Source organism: Cavia porcellus, unplaced genomic scaffold, assembly GCF_034190915.1.
Source record: "Cavia porcellus strain 051 isolate PalLab524CR breed Dunkin Hartley unplaced genomic scaffold, mCavPor4.1 scaffold_25, whole genome shotgun sequence".
NCBI lineage: Eukaryota > Metazoa > Chordata > Mammalia > Rodentia > Caviidae > Cavia > Cavia porcellus.
In genome coordinates, this window is record NW_026947508.1 from 5560345 (window position 1) to 5588303 (window position 27959).

The following is a 27959-nucleotide window of genomic DNA, read 5'->3' on the forward strand; positions in this document are numbered from 1 at the left end:
CCGGCTCCCGCTGGCTGCAGCGCTCGCGGCGCAGAGGCCGGTGAGGCGCCGGCGGCGACGCCACTGACGGGCGGGCGCGGGGGTCCGCGCGCGCGCGCGCGCGCATGGAGGAACCGGCGGCCGCCTGACGACCGCGGGGGCGAACGGACCCGAAGGCCTCTCGCTTCTCTCGAACGGCGGCGCCGGCGGGCCTGGGAGCCATGGCGACCGGCAGCCAGCAGAAGGAGAGCACGCTGCTTCACCTCTTCGCCGGCGGGTGAGGCTCGGGCCGGCGCTCGGCGTCCCCTGTGCGGCCCGGGGAGGACGTCCGGGCTGCCAGGCCAGCGTGGGGGTCGGGCCTGCCCTCTCGCTCCCTGGCGGCCGCGCCCACGCCCCTGCCCGCCTTCCCCGCGTTGCTGCTTTAGCACTGGGTGACCTGGGCGAGCGTCCTCCTGTCCGACCGCGACCGTGTGGACGCCGCCTCGGGGCCATTCCCCAACTCCCAGGGCCGCCGAGCCCCGGCTACAGGTGTCACCTCGGCTAGGCCAGGCAGGGTGCCGAGCAAGGTGCCGGGGCTCGGAGACTCTGCCCGGCAGCACGTGGGAGGGGAAAGTGGGGGGACCTCGCGGTTCCGCGAAGGGGGTGTGTGCGGTTTCATCGCGGAGCACCTTCCGTTTTTCCAGTAGAGGCCATGCGTTTTGGGGAGGTTAAGTAGAGGGGATCAGGAAAGGTCCTATCTCCCCTCCAAACAATGTAGAAGTTAAAATCTTGAGTGTTGGTGGTGTTTTTGTTCGTTTGTTTTTCTTGTACTGAGGATTGAACTCATGACCTCGCTCTTGCCAGGCAGGTGCTGGTGGCGCCGCCGAGCTAGATGCCCGGCCCCTTTTCCCTTTTAGCACAGCCAGTAGCGCTGGACCCTTTGGATGCCTTCCAGATGTTTGTTTCTGAGGCCTGGCATAACAGTTTGGGTTTTTTTCTTTCCTTTTTTTTTAAGCAGAGCGCATGTTCCATCAAATATGTTTATCGCGGTCGTCATCTTGACTTGAGTGTTCTGGTTGTGGCCACCTAGATGTGTTCCTTGTAACAAACCAGTAATGGTTGAGAAATTTATCTGAGGAGAAGGCTATGGATGATGCAAACGTTTCTGAGCTGTTTGAACCGGTACCAAAGGCGGTCACCGGTCCCTTTCATTCTTGGGGTGAGCAACTTGGTATCTTGCTAAGGAAGAATTTGTCATCTCTCATTTCTCATTCATCTCTTCTTTGCCATCCTCCTTTCCCTCCATGTCCCCATCAATGTTTTCCCCCAGAGAGTAACACTCAGGAAGCATTCTCAAATTAAGACTCAGGATAGTAAGTGTGGCATTCCTGGGTGTTTTTAAACACGTTGGGAGTATTTTTAAAGCCAAGAAGGAGAATTTTGTAAAATGAAGTTTTAACCAGTAAATTTGACTTAACAGATTTTAGGGAGGTGGCCTTTTAAGTTTTTCTTTGATCAGCCAGTGTGAAAGCTCACTGTGGCCCTGTCCTGATGGATGTCCCCACCTGCCCTTTGCAGTGCCCTCTGGCTGCAGATTCTCCTGTTGGAGCAGCCGTTTGAAAAACAGTCAGGAAGTCCTGGGAAGTTTATTAGAGTAGTGCCTGCAGCCAGGCAGCTGAGGTGCTCTGGTTTTATTAGCAGCAGTTGGGATTACTGTGCTTGCAGGTATTCAAGACAGAAAAACCTCTGAAAGGAATGTTTTTATGGTTACGAAAAGGATTTTGATCCATTTAATAGACTAAAAGTATTTTAGTTTGAAGCTGGGCAAGGTTGTGCAGCTGTAATCCCAGCTCTCAAAGAGGCTGAGGCAGGAAGATCGCCAAAGTTGATAGTGAGTTCAAGGCTGGCGTGGGCTGTATAGTGAGATTCTGTCTCAAAAAGATTTTTTTTTTTTTTTTAATTTCCTTTGGCCTCCTTTTGGGTAGAATGTGAAAGATGCAAAACACAGACTGGATATAGTATGAAATCAGACACAATCCAGCCCAGCCTGGTCCAAAGGAGTACTTGCACCAAATAACCAGTTCCTGTGTTGTTTAGCTGGCGTCTTTCCAGAGAACTAAGTTCAGTTCCTTTGAGAGGAGTTTGGAAAAGAGGGCAGAGCCCCTGATTTTAAAAACCTTCACATATTAACTGCTTACTGAATGGCCATTGGAAACTGTTACCAAGCGAGTTAAATGCTATCATTAACTAATGTTGAACAAATATTTTTATCAGGCATGAGTAGCTTATGAATAGGTGAAAATTAGTTTTAGATTCTGAAAAATAAAAGCTGTTCCAAAAACAAATCAATCTTTTTAATTTCTTTGATTTCTTTTTTTTTTTTAAAGACAATTTCAGAGTTGTTTGTTTTTGATCTTTTTGAGACAAGGTCTCACTATGCAGTTTAGACTGACTTTGGGCTTACTTTGTAGCCCAGGCTGATCTTAAATTTGAGTGCACCTCAACACCTGGCTAATTTCTTGGATTTTTTCCAAAGGAAAAAATACTCCTACCTCTCAGAGGCCAACATTTAGAAAATTTAGTAAAGGTTCTATGCATGCGTATGTGTACCAAATTAACTTTATATTCATTTTAAAATCACACACACATATACATGTATATGTGTGTGTGTGCTTTTTTTTTTGGAGACAGGGTCTTACTGGGCAGTTCAGGCTGGCCTGGAACTCACTGTGTAGCCCAGGCTAGTCTTGAACTCACAGTGGTCCTCTTCCAAAAGCTTGTATTCTTTAAATTGCTTCCTGTTTTGGTCTTCTGAGACAAGGTCTCACTGTGTAGCCCAGGCTGGCCTGGATCCTCCTGCCTGATCCCCCAGAGTGCTGGGATGACAGGCGTGTGGCACAGCGCTCAGCTGAGGTCGCTCTCTTCTTTGTGAGATGTTGGGTTTTGGTGGCAATGTGACAGTGTTCTCACCGTTCAATCTGCACTTGTCGGGTCCTGCTCAGTGCCAGGCTGCGAGGAGGCAGAGTTGTTTTCTGTGCCCAGGGACTGGAGTGCTGTACGGCGGGGCTGCCTCCCTGAGTCCAGTGACATCTCTTCTCGGTCTCCTAGCACTGCTGGGGTTTTGTGTTTGTGTTTCTCTGTTCTTTTTCGTCACTGGAAATAGGTGGGCCCCTGCCCTGGGCTTGGCCCTGTTGTCTTTGGGTGGCTGTAGAAGTGCACCTGCAGAGTTGCCTTCTTAAGGCCCTGGGTCCCTGCAGTCTCTAGAGCGGCTGCTTCTGCCCGAATCAGCGTCCTTCATCTGATGGTGGTGTGTGGTACCCTCAGGACTCCTGCTTTCTCCCCATAGCTGATGGTGCTGTCTGAACCAAAAAGTCTAAGACCGGTCCTTCCTTTCCTGCTTTTTAAACTGTCTCATCAAAAAAAACCCACTGAAGGTCCAGGTGATATACACACCTGTGATCCCAGCGCTCAGGAGGCTGAGGCAGGATGACTGTGAGCCTGAGCTACATAGCGAGACCCTGAGGAGAAAAAGACAGAGACAGACAGACACTGAAATGTTCCCATATGGCCCTTTGCCATCAGAGGACTTCAGCTGGAAGGTGCAGCTCAGAGGAAGAGCGTTTACCTAGCAGGTGCAAGGCCCTGGGCTTAATTCCCAGCCATTCTGCCTGTGCTAGGGTTAGCGAAGCCCTTCACCTGCAGCACAGTCCTAGGAGATTTGCTCAGCCCCTGAAATAGCTCGACTGAGCCGAGATAGATTTAGATGTTGATGACCTGGACTGAATGTTTAGGGTCTTATATTTATGGCACGAGTTTTGTCATCAAGTATGTTTACACAGCCTTTAAAATATATTTAAACGGGAACATGGTCTGTCTCCAAGGTCCTAGAGATGGGAAGTACCAACAGGTTCAGTATTTAGTACTTGCCCACGGTGCGGGCTGGTGTTGTCCCTACAAATTAATCTGTAGCAGCCAGGAATTACAGGAGGCCTAGGGAATACAGAGGTGGTGTCACTGACCTGTTTTCTGGTGGAACAGTGCAGAGAAGGGTGCAAGACTGACTTGAAATGCATCAATTTTGATAAATATGCGGTTATGTAATTTTGTCATGCTACCTATAACCACTTGCATACACTGCTGTGAAAGAAATTGACTTTGATTTCCTCCAGTGTCTCCATACACTCTACAAACATATTTTTAAAATTCTATGATATTTGGGTAGGAACCATGTTGATTTTCTAAACTGGAACATTCCAAGGTGTGGAGCGATGGGCTAAGTGAATGAAATTCCTTGTTCATCTTTACTGGGGTCGGATTTGCTGACTTCTCAGATGAAGAGCAGCAGTACTTTGATTATTTTTTTGAATTACAAAGTTGCTCCTTATTAAGATTTGCTAAAAACCATATTGGCATAAGGTAATGTTAATTTGCATTTGTCTGTTTGCAAAAGATAAGACTCCTTGGGTTCAGAAAGTACCTACTGGTGTGTGGGTCGTTTTAAATTTTCTTTTCAAATGAAGTGAGAGACCAGAAACAGCATTTGAAGAACTGACTACATCAGAAACTACTATATTTTGAGTAAATATGGAGTTTGTGCCAGCAAAATCTCAGAGTATTGAAATAAAACTATGGTGGATACAGGAAAGTAACTTGTCCAAGTGGGAACAGAACAGAGGTAAAGGAGAGATGCCCACAGCCCTGAAGATTGGGCTGTCCTCAGTGGGGAGCCTGTTTTGTGAAAAGCGCCAGCTAAGTGTGTGAGAAAATCAGCTCCCCGGCCCCGGGGCAGTGGCTCTGAGAATGGGGAGCACATCAGCATAGATCTCAGGCCTACCATGAGTGTATGCGCAGGAAACAGGTTTTTGTTGAAAAATCGGGTTTTAAAAATGGTCCTGATGATTTAAAGCTAGGAGAAGAAAGGTGAACCCTATGTGCATAATTTAAAATTTGTGTGTGGCTCTTATGTGATCACATAAAAATGGTAGGCAAGCCCAGCGTGTGCGTTGCAGTTGTAATCGTGGCAGGTTGCTGCACAGGGCAGTGCCTCCCGGAAGAAATCATGCAGGTGCTGTGTGCTGCAAGGGTGAAGGATAAAGGTTCCAGGGCCTCTGTGTGGCATGCAAGGCTCCGATCCTGGAAGGGAGGTGAGAGAGGAGATAGGGGTGTGGGTGGCGTATTATTATGTCAAAGGGAAAAGGCATAGAAGCAAGCCTAGTCTGTGGTGCTGGGGTGTTTCTGATGGGCGGGACCCCTCCTGTGAGCGCTCTCTGTTGCTGTCTCTGACCCCTTGGCATCTGTGCCAAGACAGTGTCCCAGAGGGTTTTCCATAGACTCTGGCAGCAGTAACAGCAGTGTCACCTAGGAGTGAATTAAGTTAAAGCCCTGGAACTTTCTTGCAGGCTATTAGAAACACAGCCTGGCACAAACATTAGTCCAGGGCACACTTTGGGAGATTCTGTGTGATAGTGAGACAGGAAATGCTTTCTTGAAGAGCATGGGGGGGGGCAGCTCAGACCCCCCTCCCTCCCACAGCCAGTCACTGCCCCGAGGCACAGCTGCCAGGTCTGTTATCTCAGGAGACCTGGCCGCCCTCGCAGCCATGCTGGGTGGCCTAGGAAACTAAGATATGGTTAAGGCAGAGGGGGAAGGGAGCAGATGCCCAGCCCTGGTCCCACTGCCTCCAGGTGTGCATCCACGCTGTGGTCCGGAACACTTTGCTGTGGCTTGTGGGTGCTCTCGGCTTGCTTTGCCTGTGGGCCATTTTCAGCTCCCCTGGCCTGGATGCTGGTTACAGCCCTGCCCCATTTCAGTGCCCAAAAAACATCTTCAGACACTGCAGGGTGTCATTGAGCACAGACGCAAAACACGCAGGCGTGGAGCTGTTGGTCTAGAACGGTCCCTAAGGTTTAATCGCAGAGCCCTATCATTAAAATGTTTGTGCATCTCTCCCTGTGTAATTATGTCACCCCGTTAATTCTGTGCACGGGAAACCTCCCCACCCGGTGTGGTTGTGCACACCTGTAATCCTGGCACCTGGGGTGGGGTGAGGTGAGGCAGGAGGAACGCAGTGAATTCAGTGCCAGCCTGGGCTACACACTGAGACTCTGTCTCCAAACAAAACAGAACAACAAAAAATCACAACAAATACAAGTTCAGGGGTGGGGACCATATATAAAGCGGGACTTTATGTCTCTTTCCTTTCTGTGGATTTCCCTGTACATCTCGTGGACCATGCCCCACTTTGAGGCCTGTGGTCTAGAATATTGCTCTCTGATTGGCTAAGTCCATTCCCCAGCCCACGATGCTAGTGTGGTGTCACCAGGGAGGAGAATGTGAGTGTGGCTTTCCCCTTGTTGGAGCAGTGGCCACTGTGCAGGAGGAGCCTGGTCTTGGACTTAGCTTCTGCTGCCCATGACCACTCTACCCTGGCCGTGCTAGCAAGAAGTTAGGCTGGCTCCTGAGTGTTCTGGGGGTGTCACTGTCTCTGTTTCTGCCCCAACAAGTCTGGGCTGTAGAGGGCAAGAGTCTGGAAGCTTCTCCTGAGTAGGATGGGGTGGGGGCAGTGACTTCTTACCCCTCCTGGCTCCTGGAGGACATGGACAGAGGCCTGTGGCCCCGAGGCCTCAGTGTTGAGGAGCTCCTGGGCCAGGGAAAGGGAAGGTACCTGGCACTGCCACGAGGCCCTGGGAAGGCAGGCAGGAGTCTGAGGGTGGAGGCTCCCAGTGAGGGAAGCCGCCATCTATACAGAAATCCTGGCGTGCAGTGGCAGTGGCTGGAGGAGGTGGGCAGTGGGGCCACACCCGAAGTGCTGACCATCCCAGTCTGTCCTCGATTGTGGACGAGAGGAGAAGGACTCAGCACAGCCAAGTTGTGACAGCAGGACAGCAGCAGGACAAACACTGTGCCCTTTCTGCTTGAGCCTCCGGGGGAGCTGGGTCCACAGTGCGGGGAGCAGTGGCTGAACTCAGCCTCAGCAGAGGATCTTTACTTAGGCCCACAGCTGGGGGCTGTGTGCGCGCAGAGTTGGGAAAAGTCAGGAGCATTTGCCCTACAAAGGCTGTCTTTTGTTGTCTTCAGTACTCTGGACTTGAAGATTTTTTTAAAAATCATTTATGATTAATTTCTGTGTATGACCCGGGGTTGGACCCAGGGCCTCAGACAGGCTAAGCACATGCCCCACCTTGGTGATTATAGTTTGAGAAACCTCTAGAAGGCCAATGCAGATGCATCAGTATTTCATCTTCTCCTTATCCCATTGGGAAAATAAATGTCTTGTGCGTTTTGATTCATAAATTGTCAAACTGATATATAGATAGATGGATCCCAAGACAAGATCTCACTGTGTAGCCCAGGCTGGCTTTGAACTCATAGTGATCCTCCTCCTCCAGCCTCCTGCGTGCTGGGATCCTAGACCTGTGCCACTACTCCCAGCTGAATTGAAAGATATTTGAAAAGTTGTGCTAGCAAATGTTTTAAATTTCAGGAAGGCTCTTTTTGGAAATGTCAGGTTTTGTTGTTTTAGTTTTTTGGATTTTTGAAACAGGGTTTCACTATGTAGTTCAGGCTGGCCTTGAACTCACAGCGATCCTCCTGACCCAGCTTCCCAAGTGCTGGGATGACAGGCAGGGGCCACCAGCTTGGAAATGTTAGTTTAATATCAGAACTTGTCTTTTCTAGTGAAGCGTGTTTAGTGACTGTGCATCTGACACAGCCTAATGACTTAGAAATATCCTCTGGGCAGTTCACATCTAAGGATTTTTCTCTAGCAGGTGACAAGGGTCTTGCCTGGTGAGCACAACTTCAGTCCTCTCCTAGGCTGTGGTGTTGAGTGGCACTGTTGCCCTGTCCTGTCCTCCCGTCCCAGAGGAAGTGGCCCAGAAGCCCAGCCTCCTTACCACCACCTCCTTCTGCCCTGGTCATCTGTGTAGTAGCATGGTGACCAATGGTAATGAGTGAGTGACCGTGACCTGCCACCTTCAGAGAGGCTGCTCACTGTCAGTAGGGCAGCTTCGCTGACAAGTTCCTGCCAGCTGTGGTCTGATCAGTGGCACAGATTTGGGTAATGGTTCGCCAGAGTGATGAGTGCAGAGTAGAGGTGGTGGTTTCTGTGTCCCCGCTTTGAACTTGTTGCCTTGCTGGTGAAAGAATTACCTGGAAACTGACGTGGAGTTCACGTGTGTGTGTCCTGGGGCCTCCGTACAGGGGCTCAGATCCAGAGCCTTCACACAGACATACGTCCTCGGTTTTGCTTGGTTTTGCTTTGTCGTTGTCTTTCTGAGACAGGATCTCACTATGCAGTTCATTCTGGCCTTGAACTCACAAGGATCCTCCTGCCTCGGCCTCCTGAGTGGTGGGATTAGAGGTATGTGCCACCACACCCAGCTTTGACGCAGTCTCACTTAAATTGCCCAGACTAAACTCAAACATGTCAGCCTCCTAAAGTGCTGGGATTATAGGCGTGCATTTGCCTGGCAAAACTAGTTTTTTTAACGTTGTTTTTTTTTTTTTTTTTTTTTTTTTTGTGATACCGGGGATTGAACTCATGACCTCAAACTTGCCAGGCAGGCACTGAGCTAAATCCCCGACCAACCTCCCCCATTACAAAAAAAAAAAAAAAAAAAAAAAATCCCCTATTATGTTTTGTGACTTAGTTTCTTTTCTTGGTGCTTCGACAAAATACCCACCACTCAAAAGAGGAAAAGGTTTACTTACCTCTATAGTTAGTAGAGGTTTTAGTCTGTAATCAGCTGGTTCCAAGGCAGGGTGGTACATTGCAGAGAGCAACCATTCCTGGCTGCAGAAGACACCAAGCAGCCAGGGAAGGAGGGAGAGTGGACTGGCCTCTTTCTGTCCCTCACAGTATACACAGGCTGCCTGCCCTAGGGCAGTGTAGCACTCACAACCCCAGCTCCAGCATTATACTACAAAGTCAGTCACACACACGAGGTTCAGCCACGTGGGAAAAGCCTCATTTGAAACTGCATGAGGCTTTACGGGAACATCCAGACACAAACCGTAGCATCCTGTTTTTTTATATGCATGGAGCTGCTTATCACAGATCACGCCAGCCAGTGTTAGGTAAAGCTCCCAATTTCTTCTTCTTCTTCCTCTTCCTCTTCCTCCTCTTCCAGGGATGGAACTCAGTACCTTTCCTTACACTTAAATGGCTGCCCTCATTACCAGGCAGCCATTTAACACAGAGCTAAATGTTTTGCGATAAGGCCTCTCTATGTAGTTCAGGCAGTCCTTTTTTTTTAACCAGGAATTGAACCCAGGACTTGCACTTGCCAGGCAGGTGCTTATCCCACTGAGCAGCATCCCTGGTCCACTTCAGGCTGTCTCCCAGCTCACAGTGTAGCCCAGGCTGGCTTCATATCCTCTTGCCTCAGCTGGGATCACAGGCATGTGCCATCGTGCCTGGCTTCTCAATTTCTTCCTGATTATAGATTTCCTATTGATGTTTAAAAGACCTAAATGTCAGCAGTTTTCCATTCTTTGAGTGTTAAATTAGCTAACTAACCCATGTGTGACTCTAGATGCAGCGACAGTCTTGGTGACACTCCAGAGGCGAGTCCTGTGGGATAGTGGCGATAACCTAGGCTTTGGAGACCGACAGCATCTGGATTTGGCTTTTGGTCTGAACACTGTCATTTTGAGACTTTGGAAAAGTGCAGCTAGCCCTTTTTTAGTGTGGTACTCTACCTGATTGATGAGTGGTTGGCCCTAGGGCCGAGGTGTGCTGCTCGCATGGATAACCTGCCTTTTGGGACTCTGTGCACAGTCCCGTACACCTAGGTTATAGAGCCGCAGTGTCTTTCTGTGTACGATGCGCCTTGGTGTATGGTGCTGCGATTTTTGCTGACTGTACTCTGCAGTACTGCTTTCCGTTTTGTAGTACAGTGCTGTGTGTAAGAGTTATGTGAACAAAATCAAAGTCGTCGAGGTGGAATTTCCTTGGACAATTTCTTTGTTCTGACTGTTGTAAAGTATGTACTAATACAGTTCCTTGTTTAGTAACCAATTCACAACCCAGTGCAGGACCGGAAGTTGGTCCTTAGAAGAAGAATGTCTGTGACCTCAGGGAGCCCTCCTACTTCCAGTCTAACTCCTTGCATTGCTTTTGTGACTGATGGCTTTGGCTAACTGTTCAAAAAACACTGTCTGGTAGATGCTGCTTAGCTTGGGGTGCTTTATGATTGGAAAGCAGATTTGATTTACCCATTTCTCCCCTTTTTGTGGGTACATTTTCACCTCCTCTGCTCCGAGGACTCAGTGTTGCCATTGGGCCTACAGCAGACCCTGCCAGGGGAGCTCTGGGGAGCCAGGTGCTGGTCACGTAGCAGCTCTGGGTGTTTGCAGTGCTGTGTCCAAGAGGCTCCCTTCCAGGGCTCAGTCGTGACGCTGCCACTCGCTCTGTGAAACTCCAGCGCCTCTTTAAATTCTGCATGGAGATTTTTGTTTCGTTTGTTAGCACAGACCTGTGGGAGGTGCAGGCTTTGCTTCCCCATATCCAACACCGGCATCCAGGGACGTGGACAAGCTGGGCTAAGTGTTCTGCAAGGCCAGCCTGCTGCTTCTGTTCTTCCCCTTCCTGGCTAGAGCTGCCAGTACCAGGTCATGTTGACGGAACACCCACGTGTGCCAGGAACAGATGGACACATGATGGGCAGAGGCACAGCCCCTCCAAGGGCTGTGGTCTGGTGGAAGGTGGTAGGCGATAGATCAGAAGCCAGGGAGTGCCTCTCTCCGCACCTTTAGGTACTGTGACAGCCATCCTTCAGGTATCTCCGGTGAGTAACGCTGGCGGGGCAAGGGTCCTCGTCCTGGCATCAGGGATGCAGAGATGAGGTTCTGACCTCAAGGAGCTGCCTTGCTGTTGTCCACCACATCCCCAGCCATGTGGACGGTGATGTTAGAGGGTGTGTAACATGTATAACTAGCTACCGAACACAATTTTATGGCCAGTGATGTGTAAGAGAAGACAGAAGCAGGTTTTTTAGGCTAAATAATTGAGTTGTTTTGAAGAAAACTGTTTAGTGTTTTAGTTACTTTTCTTACAGTTTTTGGAGGTTTCAGTCCATACTCTGCTGGCTCCAAGGCCGGGTGGCGTGGCACGTTGGCAGCTGTTTATGGCAGCTGCAAACAGCAAAAGCAAACAAGCATAAGAGAAAGACATGCCTTCTTCTCTCCTTTATATTGTATGCCGGCTCCACCCTTGGGCCGGTGCAGCACTCACACTGCTAATCCCAGTGCTAGACAATGAACCAATCACAAATGCCAGATTCAGCTGCCTCCAGGACTGCATTAGGCTTGGGGGGCCACCCAACACAAACCATAACAGTAAGGCTGTAGCTTTGCCCATGCGTGTGAAGGGGATCTGTGTGGAGGCGAGACAGGAGCGGTCATGCTGTGCCAAGGAAACACAGTGCGCTTTGGTTTTCAGCGTAGTTTGAGTTAGACTTTAATGAAGGTCTGTGCCGCACGCATGGCTTTTCCAGACAGTGGCGTTACCTGAGTGTTTGGTGAGACTGTGCATTTCCTGAACATACATCCATTGTAGCATAAAAGGGTGACATCCCATGCTGGGAAACTACCTCACACAGTGAGACATTGTAACACACCCCACACTGTGGGCTGGGGCATCTCTACTGACCCAGAAGCGCGCAGTGACATAATTATCTCTGAGTTATTCCTCTGTTTCGGGAATTTCACTCACCCCTTCTGGTGGCCTGAGTGTCACTAAGTGAACCTATGTCCCTTTCTGTACTCTGCTGTCTGGAGAATTGGGGCACCGTCCTGACCTGTGGTGTCCCATCTTGCAGGTGTGGGGGCACAGTCGGTGCTATCTTCACGTGTCCCCTGGAAGTCATCAAGACCAGGCTGCAGTCCTCGCGGCTGGCTCTGCGGACTGTCTACTACCCGCAGGTGCACCTGGGGACCATCAGTGGGGCCGGGGTGGTGAGACCAGCCTCTGTGACGCCCGGCCTCCTGCAGCTTCTTAAGTAAGTCCAACCCCATCCCCTCGGGTCCCTGCCGCTGCTCGTCCCACTGTGCTCAGCCTCTGCAGGAGTTGTGTTGTTTGCCAAGAGCCAGGTTTCTTCCCAGTGTGTTTGCATCTGACCTTGGGACCCTGGGAAGGGAGTTCAGCTGTGCACGTCACCTTTGTCCAGGGACAGCTTAGTAAACTGCAGAGCAGACCCAGGGCCTGCGGCAGGTTCTTGCTCAAATCTGTGAGGGCTAAAAAGAGAATAAGGAGTGGCTGTAAGACTTAAATTGTACAAGACAAGGGTTGTCACCACTTTAGGAGAAAGTAATATGGAAGTGGAACGTGTTTTCTACTTTTTATTTTTCTTTGGAAATAATTTTAAATGTATGGGAAAGTTTTCCGCTTTATACGTAGGCTGCCTGCCTGCGTTATTATTTTTATTACAGGAACAATGTCTCATTTTGGTTACAGAGTAGCTCAGTATTCCTAAATTAAGTTTGTCCTATCAGTCTTTAAGCTTACAGCAAAATAAAAATATTGAGACAGCAGCTGGGCACAACAGCGCAGCCTGCAATCCCAGCAGGGAGCGGGGCTCAGGCTGGAGAGTCACAGCTTGCAGCCCTGCCCAGACAATTTAGTGAGACCCTGTCTAAATAAAAGTCAGGAGCCAGGTGGCCACCTCTGTGGCCCAGCACTCGGGTGGCCGAGGCAGGAGGATTGCCGAGTTCAAGGCCAGCCTGGACTACAGAGTAAATTCAAGGCCAGCCTGAACGGCATAGTGAGACCCTATCTCAAAAAACTAAGCAAAATAAAATGATGTAACATCGGGGTGTCTGGACCTAGCTCACTGGTAGAGTGCCCCCAAGTTCTCTCACTAGTACATCAAAATTTCAAAATTCGGAAGAGTACTGGACTCAGAACCTGCTTCAAAAGGGATGCTTAGAGATAATAGTTGAATTCAGCTGAGCACCGTACTCAGAGTGAACTGTTCCCTCAGAAAGATGTATTCAGGAAAGGTGCTGCTTCTCCGGGCAGTCGTGAAGCTGAGAGCCGTTAGGGAAGCAGTGAGCAGAGTCTTGTCCTGTGAGCCACATGCTCGGTGGTGAGATGGAGAAGTGGGCTGAGGGCCTGGTTGTTTGTAGGTGTGCTTTTCCCGTGGGCACGCATACCGGGGGCACACACATGGGAGGGCTACAGTGCGGTGGGCACGCTGGGCTGCTGGCTGGGTACCAGGTTCCATGTGCGAATTGGAGTTTACTTGGACAAGGGAGGGAGGCCTTCAGGAGCGTCCCAGGGCACGGAGCCCCAGAATCAGGAAGGGAGGCATAGGCACGGGAAAGGTGGAAGCTAGGAGCTGTGGAGCAAGCTCAGAATGGCCTCAAACTCAAGGCAGTCCTCCTGCCTTAGCCTCCTGAGTGCTATGAATACAGATGTGCGCCACCAGACCCAGTTTAAAAAGATTACTCTCACACAGTACTTCTCAGGTTTTTCACAACTACCTCGAGGGATCAGCCTTGCGGCTGCCTTCAACCCTGCACTGATTAGGAGAGAGTGTCCCAAAGTCAGGTCAGGTGCGAGGCTGACCTGTTTCTAAGGAGGACTGGAGCAGCCAAGAGAAAAGTTAAAAAAACCCCACGCGAAGAGCCCAGATGGAGGCCGAGCTGTACATCTGTGGTGTCTGCCGTGGAGACGCAGGGCTCCCAGCCCCAAGGCACCAGATGCGGCCTCCCGGCTGCTGCTTGGTGTCCTTAGCTGAATCTGCCGTGGGGCTCCCAGGGCTGAGCCGCCCACTCCTCAGCAGTGGCCACTCCTCAGGGATGGCACTTACCCGGTGGCTGTAGACACTGCCTGCGTGTGATAAGCTTCTCTCCTGTTCATCTGTGTGACAACACAGCCACACGAAACAGGACAGAGACCAGGGCACCCCCAGCCCTGCTGCTCCCATCATCCTGGCCCAGCTGGCAGCTCACAGCAGGCGTACAGCAGATCTGAGGGTTCCGCCTTCAGAATCACATGGGAGCTGGCCCTGTACCCGCCTCTCCTGCAGCCGTCCTGACCACAGTGTCCGTGTGGGCCCCGTCCTGTCCCTGCACACCAGACCTCTTTCTGTCCCTGTTGCCAAGGCCTGCAGGGTCCTGCACCTGCAGCACTGTTCCCCCTCCTGCCCTCCAGGCCACAGAGGTCCTTCCCCTGCACATGATCTGGTAGCTTTGTTGCCTTTACAGAAAGGCCCTGCGGTGTCCACGGCTGGATCTGGACCCCGCTCCCAGCCTCCCTTCTGTAGGACTTCCCCTGGCCTCGGCTCTGGGTGGCCGGCTGTTCCTCATCTGCCTGTATCCTACCACCTTGGAGGCAGGGCGTCATCTCTGCCCATCCCTGAGGTGGCCCCAGCCTGTTGAATGTCACCCTGGTGCAGACAGAGGCTGAGCACATGTGGGCAGGGCTGCAGGCAGGACGTACAAACGGCATTAACAGCACCACACGTGCACACGCGCGCGCACACACACACAAGCAAGTAAAGTGTTGGCTGCTGTTCCCATAGCATGTGCTTTCTGTAGAATGAGACGGGTTCTCACTGTGTAGTTCAGGCTGGCCTTAACACACTACAGATCAGGCCGACCTGCAACACACAGTAATCCTCCTGCCTCAGCCTCCTGAGTGCTGGTGTCACAGGCGTACACCACCACGCTCAGCCTTCTGTGCTTTTTCAGTGTGCGATTGTGATTGAATTTCTTGGAAGCCAACGCAAAAGGACCTCTCACATTACCCAGTTCTCGGGTAGAGGGCACCCCAGCTTTGAGGGACAAACATGTGCCCTCCTCAGTGGCTGAGCGGACAGCAGAGCCCTGCCCTCCCCCGGCCCGCACAGCGGACAGCGGCAGAGGTCTGCAGAGGGGGAAGCCGCCCACCAGCCAAAGGCCAGGCCTTCTCTCCAGTCCCATCACGGCTTGTGCCCACATCCATACCATAAAAGTCCAGAGCCATGTGTGGGGTAGCCTCCTCTGACCCCCAACATGGGGAGGCTGAGGCAGGAGAATCCAAGTGAGTTTGAGACCAGCCTAGGCCTCACAACAAGTTCAGGTCCAGCCTGAACTATATAGTGAGACCCTGTCTCAAAAAACAAAACAAAAACAAAAACAGAGGAGCAAAAGCCCAGGTGTCTCTAACCTCAGCTCTTGTTGCTCCCATCTTTCAGGAAGTGCTGCCTTGAGAGATTTCTCTGGCAGAAGTGATTCACAGGGAGTTTATTTTCAAAATGCAAATCATTGTCTGCCAGGACAAACTGGATAGAAAAGAATGGTCTCTGCTATCCTTTGAATATTGTAGGTAAAAAGAAGGCGGCCAGATGTTAAATTCAGGCTCTGCTAACTTTACAAAAATAAAAGTGCTTGCTGGGGCCGGGGATTTAGCTCAGTAGCCTAAGCACTTGCCTGGCAAGGTGAGGTCATGAATTTGATCCCCAGTACAAAAAAAAAAAAAAAAAAAAAAAAAAAAAACTTGAAAAAACAATAATAATGTTTGTTTCAGGAGCCTGGGCTTTTTTTTTTGGTACGGAGGATTGAACTCATGACCTTGCGTTTGCCAAGCAGGCACTTAAGCCGCTGAGCTAAACCCCCAGCCCCTGTCCTGTGTTTTTGAGACAGGGTTTTACTATGCAGTTCAGAGTGGCTTTGACCCACTTTGCAGCCTCAGCTTTCCTCGAACTCACAGCAATCCTCCTGCCTCAGCCTCTGAATGCTGACAGGTATGACCCCTACACCTAGTTCAGGGCATCTGCTTTTTAAAAAGTTTTTTTGGGCACAAGCACTCCCGTTTTGTGAACTGCTGAGGCATAAGATATACTTGCTTTTCTGAGTTCTCACTACTCTGAGACATACAGCACATGTCTAAGCCAGGCTGTCTCTCTGAAACCTGCTGTGCGCAGGTGAGCTGCTGGCATGGGCTCAATTGCCAGTCTGCATGTGGTAACCCACATCTAGCGAGGAAATAGAAGTAAAGTTCAGACCCCAGCTTCCATCCCAGGTGCAGGTGGCCTCCCGTACTGTCCCCAGGCCGGGGCAGAGGTGAATGTTCCCAAGGAGGCCTGGAAACAGCCAGCGAGCCTGGAGTCCGCATTATGTAACAGATTAACTCCATGCCAGGCTTGGGACGCGTAGCCGTGGCGACTGTCCTTCCTGTGTTCATGGGGTCCCCTGAGGACACGCTGGCCTCCTTGCGGAGGAGACGCTCCGGCCTTCCGGGCCCGAGTCTTGCGGGGCTGGTCTGAGCAGCTCCTGGGCTATACAGGGAGCAGTGGGCTACTGAGGGGGAGGTCCCGGCTTGAAGATTGTCTCATGGAGTTAGTTGGCGTTTTGGAGATCTTTGTTAGACCCTGTGTGGCAGGGTGAGTGACTTCGTGCATGCGGAGTGCAGGGCCTTTTGGAAACACTTTGGAGGATGTGGCTCGTAGGCGGAGCCCTCGCCTTGCATGCACAGGTCCTGGCTTCAATCCCTGACGCCACACAAAAAAAGAAAACACTGCTTTGAGAAAAGTGATGGAAGTATTTGAGCTTGAAAACATCCAGTTCTCATGGTGGCTCAAGGTGGCTTATTTTGGGCCACTGTGAATATTCATTGCAGCTCTAGGAATTTCATTTTGACGTCTTATGTTTATGAAATTCCAGGAATGATGTTTACGCTAACTTCTGCTTTTTATTAATCTCATGGTTTAAATCATGATCTTAGTGTTTTTGTGACCTGCAGTGAATTGTTTGGTTTTTTTTTTTTTCAGTAATGGCAATTGTATTCACAGCCTCACACTTCCCACCAGGCACTTGTGCTGCTGAGCTGTATCCCCAGCCCTGTAGTAAGACTTCTTAAAAACTTTGTTTGGTTTTGTGTTTTGTATTAGGAGATATAGTCTTGCTAAATATAAATGTATAAATGGGCTCAAACTTAGTATGTTCTTGTCTCAGCCTTCTACAGTGCAGGAATGCCCAGCATCTACCACTTATTTAAAATTTTTACTTTATTTTGTTTGGTACTGGGGAATCAAACTCACGACCTTGCACTTGCCAGGCTGCTGCTTGTGCTGCTGAGCTAAATCCCTGGCCATTGTATTAAAGTATAGAATTTGGTGGGTTTTAGCATCTTCAGAGTTAGTAACCATCACCTCTAGTTCAGAACATTTTCATCACCCAGAAAGCAGCAGCTCTCCACCGGGTTCCGCTGCTGTTGCAAATGGAACTGGTTTGGGTTTTTTTTTCTTTCCCCAGATAAAGGTGTTACTATGCTGCTTACGCTGGCCTTGAACTCCTAGGCTCGAGGCATCCTCTGCCTCAGCCTCCCAGATAGCTGGGAGCTACTGACGTGCCCCACGTGGAATTATTTTTTCAATTCAAACTGGTTATTGGTACTGTGTAGAAATAGAGCTGATTTTTATGTATTGATCTTGCAGGGCTTATTGCAGTAGTTTTTAAGTGAATGACTTTGTATTTCAACATAGAATCATTGTGTATGTGATTAGGGACAGTTTTCCTTTCTCTTTTCTAATCGAGATAATATTTTTTTCTTGTCTAATTCCGAGCTACTTTTTTCCCCCTCGGAGGCAGAGTCTTGCTATGTAGTTCAGGCTGGCCTTGAAGTCACAGCATGGAATCTCTTGCCTCAGCCTCCCAACTGCTAGGATCACAGGTGTGCAGCACCACGCCCAGCCTAGCCTGCTTCTTAGGAAAGCTCTTAAAGATATAAATCGTCTTTATTCCAAACAATTGAAGTATTGTGAACATTCGAAATGAGGAGAGGGGGAGCTGTGGCTGAAAGCTGCAGGCTGAGGGAACCAGGGCGCGGCGTTGCCCCGACAGTCTGCGGAGCGGAGGGAGCCGTCCGTGGAGAAGGCTCCCAGACCAGTGTGCCGCAGACCGAAATGAACGTCACCTCTCTTGCACCAACATTTTCTGCTTAGCTTTGGAATCGTCATCTCCAGGGGACAGGTGGAAGTGATAGAGTGTTAGCAGGATTCTGGTCACTGTCAGCTTTGTAGGAGCATCTCCAACCCTAAAATCGTCTGGCTGCCTGAGAGTCATCCTGAAGGCAGAAGAGGAGCTCGCTGTAGTTATTTGTGAGCTGCTTAGCTTCGTGTGTCAGGTGGAAAGCTTTGTTACCAACTGCAGAGAACGGCTCAGTGAGAAATGGAGGCCACATTAGCAACCCTAGAAAAGCAATAAAAATTGTATTGGTTACTAGTGGAAAACTAAGCATTGGAATGAATCATTCTAACCAACCTGAAGAACTTCTGTGTTCTGGGCAACTTTTTACACAAACATTTTAGGATTTTCTGGGTTATTTAATCAAAAACCACTTTTAACTCTTAAGCATGCTGATGAAGCTTTGGAGAAATTAGAACTCTTGTGGGTTACTGGTAGAAATGTCTGATAATGCCAGTGGGAAACAGTGAAAGTTAAACAGAATGACCGTGTGATCCGGCAGTCCCACTTCTCAGAACACACACCAAAGAGTTAAGAGCAGGGACTCAGACACTATGTTTGTACCCCAAGTTCATAGCGGTGTGGCTCCCATAGCAGAAGCTGGAAGCTCCCAGTGCCTACTGACAGACGAGTGGAGCATGGAGGGTGGGCAGGAAACATGGACAGCAGTGGGACGTCATCCGCCTCTGGGGAGGGGCAGACTCTGAGAGTGGACTTAGCCCCAGCACCGTGTGGAGTAGAAAGAGCCAGTCATGAGCTGGGAGGCCCGCTGACACCAGGTGTTTAGAGGGGTGGAGCACAGGGGTGGCCTCAGGAGGGCTGGGAGGGAGCATTGCACGGGGACAGTTCCTGCAGGGGAGGACATGAGGTTCTGAGGGATGGTGGTGTCAGTACACAGCAGGGTCCACGTCCCTGCAGGGCTGCACACCTGTACCTGCAGCTGCATTGGAGGTGTACACACCTGCACTTCCCACACTCAAGAGGCTGAGGCAAGAGGATCGCAGATTCAGGGTAGCCTGGGTGACGCAGCGTGTTTCAGGCCAGCCTGACCTGTCTTCAAAAATAAATAAGTAAATACATTTTTAAAGGGTTAAAATGGTAAACTTTATGCTATGCAGAAAGTTTTTTTATAAAGTGACAGTATTACCTTTGAATTTGAGCTACCAACCTTCCAGTTTAAGTAACTTGAAAAAAATTTTTTTAAATTTTAAAAAAATAGATAACTTAAAACTTCCTAGCCTTTTCTATGCCTTACTACCCTGTGTAGGGCTGTCCTACACCAGGTAAAGCCCTGGAAGGTCAGGTGGTTATAAATAGGCTGTAAGTCCAGAAGAAATGGCACACAAGCCAGTGAGCCTGACTCTCTCAGAGCCTTTGATGATTGAGGCCTTGTAGCGCCAGCTGCTCGTCCTGCCTGACAGGGCCGCAGGGTGGAGATGAACCCTGATGCCGCGCTTCTGCTTAGAGAAAGGAAAAGGCTGCTGAACATTGTCTAACAAGTGGTTTTGCAGCTTGCTTTTCCTCTGTGTGAATGACGCAGTGTCTCCAGCGCTCTGATCATGTGCTGGGGTTGGGTCAGAGTTTGGGGTCCCTTAAACATTGTGTTTTGAGAAGCTGGCCCAAGATCATCTCATCATGGGCTGCAGGCCTTGCTCCTGGGTTTAAAGGTATATCTTTTCTTACTCAGGTCGATTTTGGAGAAAGAGGGACCAAAGTCACTTTTCAGAGGCTTGGGCCCCAACTTGGTTGGTGTGGCACCCTCAAGGTAAGCTGGTGCTGTGGGGCACCATGGGGCCTCTGCTTCTGAGTTGGTTCTGCCTCTGGATTTCCTGCATGGAGGCAAAGGGATTGGCTGGGTGTGTTTCTAGTGTTGGAGAAGGAGATTCTGGTTGCTTTATTAAGCATGAAAATGAATCTGCCGCTGTCACCTGTGACCTCTGAGTCAGTGGCTACTGCCCTCCGAGTGGTGCGTGGTCAGTGCCCAGTGTCCCATGGGTGCATGTCAGGGCAGGCCCGGGACACAGCTGGCCCCCTGCTTACTGACTATAAGCCGACACCCTTGTTCTTGTTTAATAAGCCTTAATTTCCTTCAAAACCTGTGTGAACATACGGAGCTGCACTGTCCAGTGTAGTAGCTGCTGGTCTCCTGTGCCTGTTTTTTGTTTTGTTTTGTTTTTAACTTAAGTTAATAAACATTAAAGATTCAGTTCCTTGGTCTCACTAGCCACGTTTGAGCCACTTAGTAATCTGTGCAGGACAGGTCACCCTCCGTCCCGTAAGCAGGGTATGTTCTGCTGAGCAGGAGAGGTTGGTTTTACAGACAGAGCGGGACTACAGAGTATCAGCGGCCATCGGGACGAGCCCTGGGCATTCCGGGCTACTGTCCTTGTGAGGCGGGAACAGGGAGGCGGGTGATGGAAAATCCCCGGCTTAGCCAGGCACCTGGTCCCAGTGCTAAGCAGAGGAAACTTCGCTGTAAATACCCTGTGTGGAGATGCACCTTTTGGGGGATCTATTTCTCTCTCTCGGATTCCTTTTTGTTGTTGTTGTTAGTGTGTTTGTTGCTATTGTTTGTTTTTAGTGTTTTAAGACAGAGTCTCCATGTGGCTCCGCTGTGCAGGATTAACCCAAGTGCAGCCCCCCCACCCCACCCCGCCTTACTCCTGACTTTGTAAGAAAGCTTAGGTAACAAACTAGCAGTGGGGCTGCGCTGTTCTGGCCTGGTCCACTCCACGGGGACCTCGGATAGGAGCTTGGCGTGAAGCAAAAGCCTTTTCAGGCTGGTTGACAGGAGTCCAGCTCCCGTGATGAGCGGCAAAGCGTGCGGTTGCTCCGTTGGCCAGCGGCTGGAAGGGTCTGTAAAGTGGCCAGAACTCCAGCCGGCAGACACCCACAGCAGGGAGGACAGAGGGGACCGTCAGAGGCCAGCAGTGCTGGAGCTCACATTGTCAGAAACAGTTCAAAGAGACATTTGGCTCGCTCTTTGGTGGACAGCAAAGGAGGTGGGATACATTTTAGAAACTTAGGAAGGTTAAGGTTTACGGTATGCCAATGCCTGAAGGAGTTGCTGACCCAGAATGAGACTACAAAAGGGCCTTGGGCACATTCTGCCCATATCGCATTTCCCTCAGTGATGCTGGACACTTCTGTCACCACTGACTGATTTCTGCGAGGGTGACCAGGCTGGCCGGCGTGGGTGTCAGTGCAGGGGAGGCCACGGGTGGTTGTGGGCGGGCGCCTCCGTCTCGGACTGCAGAGGGACGTGTGCGCTGACCTGCCACAGCGATCTCACGCCGTCTCTCTCTGTTCTAACAGGGCTGTGTACTTTGCATGTTACTCCAAAGCCAAAGAGCAGTTTAACGGCATTTTCGTGCCTAACAGCAATACTGTGCACATTTTCTCCGCTGGCTCTGCAGGTACGTTACCCTAGTGAGTCCCGAGAGTCTGCCCAGCACGCTTTGCTCTTCCCGCCAGGTGTGAGGTAGTAGCTCCCTGCTGCTTTTGCACATAAATCATTTTTTCAAAAGCTTCGTTAGAATTGATCCAGGAGGAATATTCCAGCAATTTGTAACTTGGTTTCATTTTCTCTGACCAGACTTTTTTATTTTCCCTCTCAGTTTGTTTATATATTCTGCATGCTACCAGTCAGTGTTGTGAGTGTTGTGTTTGGTCTTTTCTTTTCTTTTTTGAGACAGGCTGGCTTTGAACTCATGATGTAGCTCTGGGTGGTCTCAAACTCATGGTGATCTTCCTGCCTCAGCCTCCCCAAGTGCTGAGATTACAGGCATGCGCCACTCTACCTGGCAGAATATTGTGGATTTGTTGGGTTTTTTTTGCTACCGGGGATCACACTCAAGACCTCAGGCTTGCAAGGCGGGCACTTACGCCGCTGACCTAAACCCCGGGCCCGCTGTGCTTCTTTTTTAAAGAATAGTAATGTTTTTTATGTCTTTCTGCCTTTCTCCACTAAGTTATTCTCTAGAATCAGAGCTGCTTTCTTGGTGCTGCCTCCCCCCTTCGTGTCAGGTGGGCGTAGCTGACCTGTGCAGTTGAGGCACAGGGACTGCGGGGTGACTGCACCCAGCCCGAGGCAGGGCCTCCCCCAGTAAGGAGCACAGCAAGGCTGACTTGTAGACTGCCAAGAAAAAGCCGCTCCCTTCTCTGTACAGATGTTTATGTCCGTTAGAGTTGAAAGGCATCATAGAGAATTAAATGAGCATTTCAAGGACATTTCCACCTTCCTCCAGATGGTAAGGTGTGTATACAGCATCAGCTGCCTTTACTGGTCTCACAGTTACCAGCAGTCCAGCTGGAGTCATAGTTTGGTTTATAGTTTGGTTTCTAGTCCTCGAAGAGAAAACAGTGTTAACAAAGTGTTTGACACAAGAAAGAGGGGGTCAGGGATGTAGCTCACGGCACAAGGCCTGCCTGGCAAGCACAAGGTCCTGAGTTTAAGTGCTGGTACAAAGACAAGACAGAAACAGCCGGTCACTACCAAAGCTATTAATCATTTCCTAGGTTTTCCAAAATTAATTTAGAGGAACCGTGGGCACATAAAGCACACCTGTGGGGCGCTTTCTAGGCTAGCGTCCTCCTGTTGTGTGTTCATCAGTTCGCCTGGGACTCTGGAGGTGACAGGTGACAGCCAACCAGGCTCCTGCTGCTCGGGAACAGTCTGAGATGTGAGGTACAGAAGGGTCAGCACACAGTGGAGTCTTAAGACATCAGGTTCCTGAAACGCAGGCTCAGATCTTAAGTTTCTAAGTCTGAATTCAGGTGAATGGACATTTAATTCCCTCGTTCCGGGTAAAGATGTGTGGTGACTTGGCTAAATCACAGTTCTGAAAACATGTCCTTTCTGGGTCTGGAGCTCATAAATCCAGTGTTGAGGGCAGTTTTTCCTTGGGATTGACAGACGTGCCAACAGCACCACCTAGAGGCTGCAAGGCTGGGACCTGAGCCCTTCGTTTGCGATCCCCCAATAGCAGAGGGGCCTACGGTTCAGGGATGTGTAGCCTCCATCTGCAGCGCAAACCCCAAACACGCCTGCTTCCTGCCGCGCATCTCTGCCAAGCCACTGCACCCCGGCTTCAGAGTTTATTGTGCCGTGCAGACACCTTTATCAACACCGACCTTGTTTATTGGTGACCTTTCCTGGCGTTTTTCTCTTCCAGCTTTTGTCACAAATTCCTTAATGAACCCTATATGGATGGTCAAGACCCGGATGCAGCTAGAGCGGAAGTAAGTTATTAATTTCTCCTTTCTCATTGTTAAGAGTCCCTGGGAATGTTTTTCTCCTCCCAGTTGTAACCATGGAGTGAGGCATGGGAGTCCTTAGCGAGTCCCTCTTTTTTCTTACTCTAACCATACAGTACCCAGAAATTCTTTTCTTGAGACAGGTCTCACTGTACAGTTCAGGCTATCCAGGCTGGCCTCAGACTTACCGCAGTTGTCCTCCTGAGTGCGGCATTACAGAGATGTGCCAGTTTCTTGCATCTTGAGAGTTGTACATTGTGGGGAACAGATGCCACAGAGATGAGGAGAAGATGGGGAGCCTCTGAGGGGTCCTGGCTGTCTGGGCGAGACTGCAGTAAGGGCGGAGAAGTACCGCACAGGCCTGGGAGGAACTTGAGGAAGGGCCTCAGATGCACTGGACGTCTGCCCTGAAACTCTAGCCAGAAGTTCTTAACATTTTGTACTACAAATTCCTTTAGTATTCTAGTAAAGCCTGTGTGCTTTCTAAAAGAAAAAATTTTAAGGCAGCAGAAACCAATTATTGAAATACAGCCATCAGTGTCAAAAAAACAAACCCTGAAATGCAGATATGTTAAATGACAATTTCTAATGGCAGTCAGCAATTCCTGTAATTTCAAAGTGCTCATACTAAACAGTATTTTGTATATTTGTGGCCAAAGTCGTGTGCTTGGGAAATAATTTCCCTTTGTGACTCTGGCCTGTAGCCCCACTCCTAACTGAAGGACCCCTATTTCCAGGGGAGGGTGGGGTTGAGGGAAATCTAAGAAGTGCTGCGCTCCATGTCTAGAAATACGTGCCCTGGAAGCCCCAGCAGGTCCCGGGGTGCCAGGAGCCTTGGGTGGGGGGAGCCTGCCTGGGTTCGTTTTCCTGAGAGGGGCTGGGACACCAGGGCTCCCCGGCCTCTGCCGGAAGGTGCCTCCTGAGTGCCCATGGCTGACCATCCAGGCGGGCCCTTCCCTCGCAGTCCTCCCATAAGGGTCATTGACTCAGGGCAGCACCTGTGACTCCTCCGTGTGTGTCACTGGGTCCCAGCATGCTGCCCTCACCAGAGTCCCCCGACTCACCCTCAACCACTCCTTCCCAGCAGCCTCGCTGTCATACTGCTGTGTCCCCTGCTCTGATGTCACTCTGACGTCACTCCAAGCAGCAGTGGATGAGCGAGCCTTTCTGCACATGCTCATCTCCCCACCTCGGAGTTGTGTTCACATCTGTATCTGCAGTGTGTGCTGCTGGCTTGCAGGCAGCAGGAGTTGGCCCCAGATGCCTACAGCATCCCTGAGTGTCCAGGCAGGCTGAGGAGAGAGGAGGGGGTCGGGGACCTACAGAGCCAACAGAACCACCCTCACCCCGAGAGTGACCAGGCTGGGCGCAGAGGGCACAGGCGCAGAGTGGGGCCTGCGGGCTGCACGAAGCTCCGTCCAGAGACCCGGAATCCGCGGTGCAGGGTGAAGCCCTTAATCAGCTTTATTTGCAGTTTTGATCTGCAACACTGAATCCCGTAAACTAGGGTTACAGTGAATAAGGCAGAGGGCGCACAGCACCTGCCTGGCAAATACAGGGTCCTGAGTTCGATTCCCAGCTCCAAAAAACAAAACAGTGAAAGGCAGACTGGTCCTTTCAGAGTTAACTGCCCTTAAGTGCTCACAGGGGCACAGAGCTGTGGGAAAAATCACTGGTCACCCGCACCTTACTGTAGGTTCCCTTTCCTATGAGAGGGGTAAGGCAGAAGGCCCTGAGCTCAGAGAGGACAAAAGGAGAGTCCAGCATTTATCGTCAGGCCCCGGATGCACACGCATGTGCACACACACACACCCCACACCGCCTGCGGAGCCTCACACTCCTCGCACACACAGTGTTTCCTCAGCGTGTTTGTGTCGAAATTGTGTGTTCCCTGTCACTTAGTCCCGCTCTCCACTGGGAGCAGTGTCGCGCATCTCACTGCTGCCACGAGCGTTTTAATCCAGTGCACGGTGCAGTGGACCCGTTTCAGGTCAGTGTCCGGCACCACTGTGCTGACTACAGCGAGACCTCCGTGGGCAGCGTCAGCTTCTGGCCACCCCCTTAGCCCCTGCTGACCAAGGCTGCTCTTCGACCGACGGTCCAGGTCCTGCCGAGTCATTCCTGTCTCTGGCTTGCTTCCGCAGGGTGCGGGGCTCCAAGCAGATGAACACGCTGCAGTGTGCGCGCTACGTGTACCGGACAGAGGGCGTCCGCGGCTTCTACAGAGGGCTGACCGCCTCCTACGCCGGCATCTCGGAAACCATCATCTGCTTTGCTATTTATGAGAGCTTAAAGAAGTACCTGAAAGAGGCTCCCCTGGCTGCTCCCACAAACGGAGCTGAGCAAAATTCCACAAGATTTTTAGGACTCATGGCAGCTGCTGCCCTCTCCAAGGGATGTGCTTCCTGCATCGCTTACCCACACGGTAAGTTTTGCTTTGTCCTCCCGGAGCAGTAGAGCAGCTGACAGATTTGTTACCTGTCGCTTCCTGGAGACCTCGTAGCACAGACGGGAACCAGAGTCCAGCTTGGGTCCCTGTTCCCACACGCTTGCCAGGGAAGTGGGTTGCATGCGAGATGCCTGTGTCTGCAGCAGCTGAGCGCCCCTCCCCCAGAGCCACGTGCACACGGTTCACTCAGGCAGGTTAGGATTCGGGTGCTCACCCGGTCCTGTGGACGGGGCGTGCATGCGAGTGGCGCTCACTGTGGGGTCGCGGGCTGTGCTTCACTGCTCCAGCTGCTGGAGACGGACCTGGCCGAGTGTGCGCCTGTGTTGCGGCCTTCCGGTGTATTCAGAGACTCCCCAAAACTCGTGGTTCAGAGGAATTTCACATGGGAGCTGAGCCAGCTTTTCATAGCTGCAACAAAACACCAAGAAGATGAACTCGGAGCAGGAGAGATTTCTCGTGGCGCAAGGCTTCAGCCTGTGCTCGGCTGGTCCCCTCACTCTCAGGCCCCAGGCGAGGCAGGAACCTGGCGGGCAGCTTGGCTAAAGCTGAGGGGACAAGGCAGAGGGGAAGCCGGGACTAAGGACAGCTTCAGGCCTTGCCCCAAGGACCTGCCAACCACTGTCCTCAGCCTGGCTGTCCGCCTCCCAGTGCCACCGTGCTGAGACAAACCCGAGACAGTCAGAGCCCTTGTGATCCAGGCATAGCATCCCCGGCCCCTCCCCGGGTTCCCACCTTGAACTCTGCACTGCGGACCAAAGCCATGACCCATGAGCTCAGGGACACATTGAGTGGGGCCTGAGGCGACTTCAAGGAGTTTAGGTTTTGGTGATGTCATTGTCCCTGTTTTGGTGCTGGGGTTAGAACCCCAGGTCTTTTTTTTAATACCGGGGATTTAATTCACAACCTTGCCAGACAGGCGCTTAAGCCACTGAGCTAAACCTCCAGCCCAAGAACTAGGGCTGGACACACGATAGTAAGCTGTACCCCCCGCCAGATTGTAGCTTTGTTTGTGAGGCGGTTGTTGTTAGTGGTTTTGTTTTTTGAGCCATGGTCTCATTACGTAGTTCATGCTGGCCTTGAATTCACTGTGTAGCCCTGGCTGACCTTCAGCTCCCAGCAGCCTCCCAGGTGTTGAGATTATCTGTGACACAGGTAATCAGCCCAATTTTATTTCTTAAAGAATTACAGAATTGGCCAGGGATCGTGAGGTGGTGAATTTAATTCCTTGTACCCAAAAAAAAAAAAAAAAAAAAAAAAGAATCATAGAATAATCTGTTTTTGTAAAAAAAAGGACGAGGAGTTGCTGTTTGGTGCTGTTGGTTCTCCCCTTGCTGTGGGTTCTCCTGGAGGAGCTTACAGAGCTGCTTTCCTGACATGTACTTGGCTGTTCTCATCGTTGGAGGGGCTGGGGTCCTGGCTGTCACCGAGGATGGCTGTGGAACTTTTCAGGGAGCCCTGGTCCTCACCTTGAGCATCGCTGCTTGGTGCCAGTGTAGATCCCTCAACCTACTGGCACAGCTCCTTCCCCTGCTGGCACAGACTTTCTACTTCCACCATTGACCTTTGGGCCTTCCCAGGGCAGATCGGTGAAACAGACTTGCAGGAGTCACTGTCATGGGCTCGGCCTCCCAACTGGACCCGTGGAGGGCATTTTCATGGGCTCAGCTGGGCTCCTGCAGGGCATTGCCATGGGACCCAAGCCGCCGGCTGAGTTCTCTAGGTCTTTAGTGTGTGGACAGATCTCCAGCACTTTGCTTGCATTTGCCTCTTGTGGTGACCACATAAAAATACTGTACATCACGGTCCTGCATGTAACTGTTCTGCTTGCAACCCCGACTGCAGCAGTGCCGCACAGCCTGTGCTTCTGTTCCTGCAGAGGTGATCCGGACGCGGCTGCGGGAGGAGGGCACCAAGTACAAGTCCTTCGTGCAGACGGCGCGCCTGGTGTTCCGCGAGGAGGGCTACCTCGCCTTCTACAGAGGCCTCTTCGCCCAGCTCATGCGGCAGATCCCCAACACGGCCATCGTGCTGTCCACCTACGAGCTCATCGTGTACCTGCTGGAGGACCGTGCGCAGTAACGGCCACACACTGTGCTTAGAATAAAACTGAGAAACTCCACGATCTCTGTTCCATTGCTGTGTAGCGGGTCCCCGACGGACGCAGGAGAGGCTGTAGCGTGTCTGGTTCACGTCACCATGGTGGACATTTCCTTTTGGATTCATGCTTTCTGGAAGGTTTGAATTCATTAACGTTAATAGTTAATTATAACCTTTTTTTTAACTTAAGAGGATTCAGGATTATGCAGCAACTAAATTAAATCATGCTATTTAATTTAAGTATAAA

General features: G+C 50.9%; 1 protein-coding gene across 1 annotated transcript; it reads left to right on the top strand.

Annotated features, from left to right (window-relative positions):
• On the top strand, positions 1-27959 carry Slc25a33 (solute carrier family 25 member 33). Its single transcript, XM_003471444.5, has 7 exons — positions 1-256; positions 11781-11960; positions 19598-19675; positions 21226-21326; positions 23085-23151; positions 25311-25591; positions 27492-27959. The coding sequence occupies exons 1-7, from the start codon at positions 201-203 to the stop codon at positions 27692-27694; spliced, it is 966 nt and encodes a 321-aa protein (XP_003471492.2). The 5' UTR covers positions 1-200; the 3' UTR covers positions 27695-27959.